Consider the following 10,109-nt stretch of genomic DNA (forward strand, 5'->3'; position numbering starts at 1 on the left):
CTTTTTACAACGTTATTAGTCAGTAGATTTTGAGATAGGGACCTGGTGTGTTTGGGAAATGCGGATGTATAAAATATTTTACCATGGTGGGGAAGTTAAATACTTATGTAAGCTACGTCGAATTTTCGGTAGTGCGGTATTGGGTGTCCTTGCATAAAAAGTCACGCATGTTTTAACGCCTTCTATACTTTTTAGTACAACGATGAGCCTCTATTGTCAATTTGGTTATACATATGTTTTTATCGAAAACTATCGATAACTAATTTTCTTCCGACAAGCATTTTAACAGGGACTCACGCGAATTTTCATCCAGCTTTCTGTGTTGAGAAAATTTATTTGGTAATTATATATTTTAATGATAGAATAGCTTAATTTGATGAATTATTATAAATAAATTGTAGCCATATCAGGCGTAATTAAAAAATTCTTTGCTAAATGTTTTCCGTAATTACAAAAAAAGTTTTTGGTCTAGAATAAAAGTCTGAAAAATGACAAAAATTTGGCGAAACCGCAGCCATTACTAGACATTTTAAAATCGATAAACATATAATATACCTATTTTTGTTATAGGAAGAAATATAGAAAATTCTGTAACATAATTATTTTGCGTTGTTTTGGAGAAAAATATTCTTTTCAATAGAATCAGTGGGCTAGACCGGCTTGCCGTGCTGAGGGTAAATTTTCTAACGACACACCGTACGAACGAATTGGTGTGTGTATAACAAAGTTGAGCCATCGTTATTTTGCCGAGCAAATCCGCTTGTTTTCAAGAAGTGATATTTGAAAAAAAGTAATTGCAAAAATTACCGATGCAATTGCATTCGGCGGCTCGCCTTTCTATTTATTAAATTTTATTAATTGGTGATTTTATCTCCAGGTTGTCATGGCGAACAATTACGCCGGCTTTAGTTACGGAGGTACACAGTACACATCCACTGGTGCACCAGGTACGTACAGTTCCAACTCTGTATCTTATCCGGCTGTAACTAATGCGACATTCGCTAATGCCGCTGCTTATCAATCTGCTGTAGCTGCTGGAAGCGGAAGTTATGCAGCTGGAGGTGGTGCCGCTGCAGCCGGTTATGCGGGATATGGCAACGACTATGCTTCTCTGCAAGCCTATGATTCGTCAAAAACATTTTACCAGCAAGCAGCCTCCAGCTACAACACCGCTCCATCATCTACAGTTGGTAAGACTCATTATTCGGCACCACCAGTAAAAAATGTCACCCCAATTGGAACGAAACCTTCGTCCGGAAAAGATAAGGGCGGACCGGGTGGACAAGGAAAGATGGGAGGTCCAACAGTTACAACAGCATCAGGTTCCTACACTAACTATGATGCTGCCCTCTATAGTGCTGCTTCGATGTATGTGGCTCAACAACACCAGCCCTCTCAACATGGAGCGGGAGGGGGAAATCCTGGCAAATCAAATGGTGTGATGGGCGCAGGTGGTAACTGGCCACCATATCGTAAAGGTGGTCCTGGAGGCCCTGGAAATAAAACTTCGCGACCAAAACAACCTCCTCGTCCCCAACAATTACATTATTGCGAGGTTTGTAAGATATCATGTGCTGGACCACAGACCTATCGTGAACATTTGGAGGGTCAAAAGCATAAGAAACGTGAAGCTTCATTGAAAATGCAGGCCAGTGCTCAAACTACAACTCAGAACAGGGGTAACAACTACCATTGTGAACTATGCGATGTTACATGTACAGGAACCGATGCTTATGCTGCCCATGTTCGGGGCGCCAAACATCAGAAAGTTGTCAAGTTGCACCAGAAGCTAGGCAAACCTATACCAGCCGATGAGCCCAAGAAAATGGGCAAAATTAATTTTGTCCCTGCCAGTGGTAGCAATAGTACCGCCGATGGCGCCGCAAGCACCAAAGAAGGAGAATCTGCCGAAAACCAGAATGAATCTAAAAATGAAGGTACATTTGCATCTAAATATTTTTGTGCGTACTTGGTCTAACAGCATTTTATATTTACAGAAAACCAAGACGATTCAACTGAAAACTTGGATAATATTAAACCGGTCGGTGGGGAATACATTGAAGAGGTCAATGATGAAGAAGGAAAAATCCTGAGTTTCAATTGCAAACTTTGCGACTGTAAATTCAATGATCCAAATGCCAAGGAAATGCATACAAAAGGACGTCGCCATCGTCTTCAGTATAAACGAAAAGTACAACCAGACTTGGTGGTCGACTTTAAGCCTACCCCGAGACAACGCCGTCTCGCTGAAGCTAGAGCGCAGCGTGCGTTAATGAGTTCTCATCGTGGTCAAAATGCCAATTTTGGAGAGAAGCCTGGTTATTGGGGAGACGAACAACGCAGGCGGGCACAATTTGATGACGAATACGACTATAATAACTGGTTGGCTCGCAGTTTTGGAGGTATGCTAACAAGAATTATGAGTTATTCTTCGTGTAAAATGTTCAAGCTTTTTGAAAAGAATGGTCAATTTAAGGGTGGAATTTCGAATGGCATTAATTGTCATGTGAATTCATTTGTTTGTAACATTTAGAAGGAAACGAGGTGGTGATCTTTATAGAACCAACTTCTGAGTAGATTTAGGCATGACCGAAAGACGTCTATCAATTCGGTTGTAAGGTCTATCCATTCTGGGACGTAAGCAAAGAACAAGAAACAGGCCTTCAGCTACAGCTCCCACATTTAATCTCGATATTTAAGTCTCCCAAAACCGAAATATGTACTCCATAACAGTGATTTTCGTTATATATTCCAATACCTTGAACAATTTTGTCGGGTACTAAGTAGGCATAGCGGAATTTAGTCTTTCTTTGCTGGTTTTCAATAAGTTTCATTAAAATTTCGAATATGTCTGATTTTTTTCTGTCATTACACACCTTTTCATAGCGGTTGTACAAAAAAATCGGATAATAGTACCGATAGATGTATCAAATTAATCCTGTAACAAATGTTTCTTATTAAGGTGTTGGCCTCACATTGCCACAGTGCGACAAATACAAAATCTGGAATGTGTTCGTATTTGGTACGTTAATTGATGATGATTTCTCAAATACTTGCTCGGACTAAAGATTGGTTTTTTGGGTAATACTGTAACACTCGAAAGTGCTGTAATTGGGTATTTTGCATCTGTATCATCGTATTTTTCTCCTGTTGTTATCAGTAGTATGTTTTTATGTATTATCCAAATAATCAACGTTAAAAAGTAGGAATATAACTGAAAAATAATGTTATGTTCCAGAATTGCAAGAATGTAAAAATTTTTACTATGATAACCGATTTTCCCTTTATGATATCGAAAAAATTGCAAAACTAGTAGATTCTTCAGTTTCTGGAACAGCCCTTAAATTAAAACAAAGTGTTTACATATCATTTTACATATTTTATTTACTAAATTAATTGATTGGGAATTGAATGAACTTTGTTTGGCAAAAATGTTATTCCTTTAATAATTGTTTAAGTAAAACTTGTGAAAACTTTTACTGAAATTCAGATTTTATATCGCAGGTAATCAGCGTGGTTTTGGAGGTCGCATGGGCAATGGACCGCCGCCATTCTTTGGTATGATTCCCGGTGGAGCTGGTATTCGTCGGCCAGAGAGCAATGACGATCGCCATGCTATTGCTCGTCATGCTCAAATTTATCCAAAAGAGGAGGAGTTGCAATTAATACAGCGCATTGTGTCACATACAGAGCGGGCACTGAAATTTGTTTCAGATACATTAGCTGAGAATCCGAACGACAACGGCCCATCGACTGCCAAAAAAGAAAAAGCGGATGGTAATACTGTAAAGGATGGGCGTGATAACCAAATGCTCTCTTTCCAGAAGGAGGCCGACACTGGTAACTTACGAATTCTTAAAGGAGTTATGCGCGTCGGCTTCTTGGCCAAAGGACTGCTATTGCAGGGCGACAATGCCGTCGAGCTTGTTGTTTTGTGCTCCGAAAAACCAACCGTGGGTCTACTTAAGCGTGTCGCCTCTGAACTACCACAAAAACTCAAAGAAGTTGCAGGTAAGTTTGACTATGAGTGATCAGACTAAAATATATTTGCTAAAATATGTAAAAGCCTAACAAGAAATTTGCTGGAAGGGATCATAGAAAAGGCTGACGTGGCATTCTTCCCTGCAAGCATGAGCCGAAGCCTTTTACTACCCTGCCCAACAAACTTTTTCCAAAGAAATAGCTAGAAGTGCACGTTAAACAAACAACACTATTTGTTTTCATTATTTCAATTAACAAAGTGAAACAAGTGAAATTATAATATTAACAATATCGAAAGATAAATATCCATTCGATATCTGTGGATTATTTATTTGTATTTTTGTTATCAATCAAATGGAATGAAATGAAACGGAAACAGAAACTAAAGTTGAATGATTGAAAATATGAAAAGCTAGAATAGCGACATTATTAAGCGATGGCAATTTGTATGGAAAAAGTATTGAAAGTTTGGATTACCGAAATTGTGGTGGCATTAACAAGAAAAACAACAATATAAATATGTATGAGAAACGAAATAAACAAAAACTGTATTTGGTGTTTTCAGCTCTTTTCACAGGATGATTTCATGGCCATGTTGAGATTGCTTCTAATCATCCCTTCCATCCATTGAACCACCAACTTAACGCCTTAAAAGGTCTTAAAGTATCTTCGTACATTCGGTCCGTAGCTGCAATGAGGATAACTTAATTTAACGGTAACACAAATCTTCGTGTCTCACAAGCGAGTGGGCTCTATACGAACCTACCAACCTACCAACAAAGGAATATATTTATACAAAGTTTAGGGTCGTTCCTCTATACACAAATGTGCTCTCGATAAGACGATATAAATCTTCTACCGCTTTTAGATAACCTAATACTTCCAACTGTAGCGTGTTCACTCTTCCGACAAGATGGTCAAGTCTTAACAGTGAAAACTGTATTCGACAACCGAATGAATAACAGCCAAAGCCACAAAAGAAACTTTGTGTAAATAAAGTCCTTTGAACTTGGGTTAATTTGACATTAAGTAATTACCTACCATCAGTTTGTAATATGTGATCACACAAATCAAGCATAATGAATGTATGTATTTTTGTATTTTCGAAATTTGATCCTTATTATGCCTTTCAGTTAGCCGACTATTTTTTGCTTTCCGCCCCATAACTTTGGGCCCACATGTCATGCTTAATATTTGTGTGATTTTCAATACAAAATAAACAATATGGTGTTTTGCGGCGCTATGTTGTTACGATTGCAGATAGTAAAATTAGAATTAAGGCCGAAATTAACAAATGACATTTTGAGGGGCGTATTTTCGATTTTTAACACGAATGTTGACATTGAAATTACAAATATCCGCCAAAATACCACAGTAAAATGGCATCACGAATTTCGGCCAATATTTTCGAAATGAAAAGTTTTTTTTTTTTAATAAAATACTATGTAAATAGAGTTGCAAAATGAAACGATATAAGGGAAAGTAAATCAGTTTTTTTTCACAAAGGACAAGTCATACATAAATTAACAGACTACCAGAACGTCAATTTATCTGTATACGAAGTAAGTATCGTGCTCAAAAACGCCGTTATAACAATGCATGAAATTCTTAAATGTTGTACTTGTATGTTTTCCGAAGAGTGTGCGTGCAAAAATATAATTGGTTTGAAATGCAACATTGCATCAGAGTGGAAATGAATGTACTCGTATAATAACAATAGGCGCCTTCACTGATATTTATGTGTCTTAAAGGTCAGTTATGTTTGTTACTTCTTTTTTATTGGTCGAATAAAAAAAATTAACATTAAATGTAGGCCGTTCTTATTGAATATGATATTTTTGCTCTGTTCCAGAACTGCAGGAATGTAAAACATTTTACTACAATAACCAATTTTGCTTTATGATATCGAAAACAAATTTGTAAAACCCGTAAATTCTTGCAGGTTCTGGAACTAAGCATTTGAAGTCAAAATCTAACCAAGCACTTGTGTCGGAAAATGTAAGATTTTTATTTTACATTTTTACTCTAAATCGGCCAAACTAATTTGGCTGCTGAATAATTTTGATGCGTAAACATTGCCAGTCTAACTTTTTTTACGTGGGATCTTCTGTTGCTACAATTTTTCCTTTTTGTTTTAGATTTGTGAATATACATAAGGATTGGCATGTGAATCCAGAACCTGCAACTATGTACTAGATTTGGATTTTTTTCGTATCATAAAGGAAAAAACGATGATCGTAGTAACATTTCACATTTTTTGTACAAATACCAATTTTTAGAGAAATCCGTGGAAAATGTGGACGGACATCGTTAAATCGACTTAGGCTGGAAATACATAAAGAGCATATATGGCTGACTTAAGTCATCGGCTGGCTTCTTCGTAGATGAACAAAGGAGTTTTAGGTTGACTTAGTTCGATTTTAGCCCTGGGCTCCTTTGTTCATTTCCGAAGAAGCCAGCCAATGACTTAAGCCAGCCAAATATGCTCTTTATGTATTTCCAGCTTTAGAATTGTATGCTGAATATGAATATATTTAGGGATGTTACAAACGGAATGACAATATACCCTCCTTTCAAGGTGGAAGGTAAAAAATTGCGAAAATAATAGATTTCTGCAGGTTCTGGAACGGAACAAATACAAATTGTTGTATTTATCAAACCTTTTCTACCTTGTTTTCATTGTATCATACCAATTTTTATTTCATTGTAGCCAGGCTTTTGAGCCTGAATTATTTCTATTTTTATTGTTGGAAAAAATAAATCAACAAACCACTTTTTATTCGTTGATGTTTAACGATGCCTTGTTACAAGAAAAAATAGAAATTGTCAAAGAAATACTTAATGATGTTTTTGTGGTTATAGAGTTGTTCAGGTAGCTATTGTCAATTCGCCCTGACACGCTTGATTTTCATAAAGTTTTTTTTTTTTTAAACTTGGAGAGAATGTTCTAGACAACATCTAATGGTAACTCCAGAAAGTAATGTTCTTTGTAAAGGGTTGTGAATAGTTGTTCTTGTTTGGGAGTCCTAATGACATGATAGGCTAAGTTGGAAAATGTTGCAAGTAAAGAGGCCTACTTGTATAGATTGTAATGTCAGAATTACTATCAAAAAATGCAACAAGTTATTAAACAAACAAAACAAATTGTTGCATTGATTTTCAATACAAAAACAAAAAACTTGTAAACTGAATGAAAGTTCAAGATTTCTTTTCAAAACAACTCTCAAAAGACTTATTTCGCCACAAAAAGGGTAAAATTTATCCCTACATTCATTGTAATAATCACTTTGGTTGCAACTGAATTTGAATATTTTCTATACAACTTTCGTATAATTGAAAGGAATACACACACACATACACAACTAAATTTGACAAGCAAATAATAAATCAAAATCTATTGGTTGTGGTTCATTGTACCATGCTTACACATTTACCAATTGTTATGAAGAAATTTTAAATTTTTGATCTCTTTTTGTGCAAATGAAGTGCTTGCATTCATAAAAATCTCGTACAACTGAGCTCAATATTACTAGAATACAGAATCCACATTCTCGATCATCAGGAAATCGAAAATTTACAACATGTATAATCTAATAAATTAGATTCAAACGATACATCTCGCAGCCGTTACAGAGGTGTTTCTATAATCGGTAATGTCATGTTCTCTTTCTGTATACATTTTTAAAATAAACTATAAATAATAAAAAAATAATGATTTTCAGTATTAATTTCCAATGCAAAACTGGTTGAATTCTTCTACTCGCGCTCTGCAAAGAATGTTGTTTTTTATACAATCCATAAATACAAACTCAGGAGTGACAGAAGTCGGGCACACACTTAGAAAAAATTGTACTCGCGTTTTGGGTGATAGTGTAAATACGTCGCAAGATGATCCAAACCAACTGATTTGAAGCATACATTTTTTTCATTGAATATACCTTTTCTTTTAATAAAAAAAAAAACATTCATATTTTTGCAACTCTTTTTACAAAAGTGAATCCTTCGATGAGTGGAATATACCACCCCGTGTACAATCTAAAATTAAAAATGATAGTTCAAAGCGCATTTCATACTCATAGGATAATATTTATCTTTTTTCTTCCATAGTTCAAGATTTTTTATTGGCTTTAATTTTTTTTACACTATTTAAGAAAAATTAAATAAACGACGACCTTGGGAAATCTCAACTAAGTTAAAAACAAAACTAATATAATTTGCAAGTATATAATAAATAATATTTAATTATTTTATAATTAAATAAAAACAGTACTGATTATTTGTTACAGTTCAATGCCAGAAAGCTTGAACGAAACAGTTGGGATTTTTTGAGGTATTTTATTTGAAAAGTTTAATTTATGTTTACAACAAAGTAGTATTTAATATTCCTGGTAATTACAATAAAACACTGCAGATTTTTTTCCGGCAACATACATTTAAATGTTGGGTATGAAATGTACGCTGTTAGAGTTACATCACCTAATTTACATAGTCATGTGCAAGATCTTTCATAATTACCTACAATTTTTTGCTTTTTAGGCGAAAATCCTGTTGATTATAAAGTTGACGTTGTTACTGAAGAATCCGCTGTGTTAGTGCAAGACGAAGCTGTTTCTGTAAAAATATCCCTAACATCACCGTTGTTGCGCGAATCTACTGGTAGCTCCAAATCTACAGACAATGATGGTGACGCCAGTGGTGATGCCGCTTTGTTGCCCCGAGAACCTTGTCTTAGGGTAAAGTAACACTTCATTGCCCCTGAATCGCCTTCATTTAATCAATCCGTTTGTTTTGTTCTGTTTTTAGGCTTTGGCTGAACTGCGCCATGCTAAATGGTTCCAGGCCCGTGCTACTGGTTTACAGTCATGTGTTATGGTTATTCGCATATTACGTGATCTCTGCCAACGTGTGCAATCCTGGCAAGCATTGCCACAATGGTCCATGGAGTTGTTTGTAGAGAAAGTAATCTCTTCCGCCGGTTTTCCTATTTCACCGGGTGATTGTTTGCGCCGCATTATGGAGGCCTTGGCGTCAGGTTTCCTTATAAATGGTCCAGGCCTGTTAGATCCTTGTGAAAAGGAGCCACAAGATGCCCTAGAGGATTTGTCTAAGCAGCAGCGTGAAGATCTGACAGTATCGGCCCAGCTGTTCCTACGTTATATGGCTTTCCGACAAATTTACAAAGTTCTTGGAATGGATCAACTTCCTGCTCCAAAATTTCCATCGCGTCCGTGGCGTTTAAACCGAAAGCGTCGTCGCTCACAGGGCAAAGACAATACCGATGGAGACGGCAATAACGCCGAGACGGAAGAATGTGCTTCGGATGAAAAGATTCCAAAAAAGGATGCTAACGACACATCTGCTTAATAATTTAGCCTCTGTGTGGCACACACGAAAAGTTAATGCAGCAATTAATGTTTACTATCTTATTATCGTATTACTATGCGTTATTAATACCATAGACTTTTAATCAAAACCTAAACAGATAACTTTATTCGACGTATTTATAGTGGTAGAATAAATTCCTGCAATACGCTGTACACTTTTCCCTAACTATGAAACAAACGTTACATACACTCAATAATGTTTCACTTGAAATCCATCATTAGCAACAACAACAAACAAACTTAATAATGAAAAAATTTGAATAAGAATGAAAAAAAGCAAACTGAATATCAATGTCTACATAAAAATGTAAGGAAAGTAAATTCACATATACGATATACGTAGTACGTGGAATAACAGGCAGAAGTATATACAAGATATTGAATTTTCGATGTAATCCATCACATGCCGTACTCGTTTTTAAATGGTAACGTTTAATACATTTTTTCAAAATAATTTTGAAATACATAATGAAAATTCTCAAACATATTTCCAAATATTAATATATTTAGTGCTAAAAATACCCCGTGTGTTTTCTTTACTGACGGTTTCTACACACAATTTATTGTTAATTAATAATTTTCTTTTCTGCTACGAGTTTTTTGACAATTGTACTATTGCTACAGACTTCGCTCCGATGAGACAATCGAGTGTTGGTTGTGCCTCAAACGGTCACATGCTACTTGAGTCGGAATTGATGAATAACCCCGATGCACTTAATTTAGAATTTAATGGACTAAGGTGAT

At 35.7% G+C, this 10,109-nt stretch overlaps 1 protein-coding gene across 6 annotated transcripts; it reads left to right on the forward strand.

Moving 5' to 3' along the window:
- The first annotated feature begins 214 nt into the window (after nucleotides 1–214).
- Nucleotides 215–9,886, forward strand: LOC101887626 (zinc finger RNA-binding protein 2). 6 transcript variants are annotated; one of them, XM_011293468.3, is made up of 8 exons: nucleotides 258–339; nucleotides 571–790; nucleotides 878–947; nucleotides 1,032–1,937; nucleotides 1,998–2,402; nucleotides 3,505–4,011; nucleotides 8,518–8,714; nucleotides 8,785–9,886. In XM_011293468.3, the coding sequence occupies exons 3-8, from the start codon at nucleotides 884–886 to the stop codon at nucleotides 9,343–9,345; spliced, it is 2,640 nt and encodes an 879-aa protein (XP_011291770.1). In that variant the 5' UTR covers nucleotides 258–339; nucleotides 571–790; nucleotides 878–883; the 3' UTR covers nucleotides 9,346–9,886. The 6 variants fall into 6 exon arrangements, 5 of the variants coding, with proteins under 5 accessions (XP_005181790.1, XP_011291769.1, XP_011291770.1 ...); XM_020036137.2 differs by having other exon boundaries at nucleotides 259–339; nucleotides 1,218–1,937; XM_011293467.3 differs by lacking the exon at nucleotides 571–790 and having other exon boundaries at nucleotides 219–339.
- Nucleotides 9,887–10,109: the final 223 nt, after the last annotated feature.

Source organism: Musca domestica, unplaced genomic scaffold (assembly GCF_030504385.1).
Source record: "Musca domestica strain aabys unplaced genomic scaffold, Musca_domestica.polishedcontigs.V.1.1 9, whole genome shotgun sequence".
Classification (NCBI taxonomy): Eukaryota; Metazoa; Arthropoda; class Insecta; order Diptera; family Muscidae; genus Musca; species Musca domestica.

Excerpts from the sequence above, each read along its gene's own strand:
- LOC101887626 (XM_005181733.4), top strand. The coding sequence starts at position 884 with ATGGCGAACAATTACGCCGGCTTTAGTTACGGAGGTACACAGTACACA. Across the intron at positions 2,403-3,504 it reads GTTGGCTCGCAGTTTTGGAG|GTAATCAGCGTGGTTTTGGA; the intron begins GTATGCTAACAA and ends TTTATATCGCAG. Across the intron at positions 4,012-8,517 it reads AAAACTCAAAGAAGTTGCAG|GCGAAAATCCTGTTGATTAT; the intron begins GTAAGTTTGACT and ends TTTGCTTTTTAG.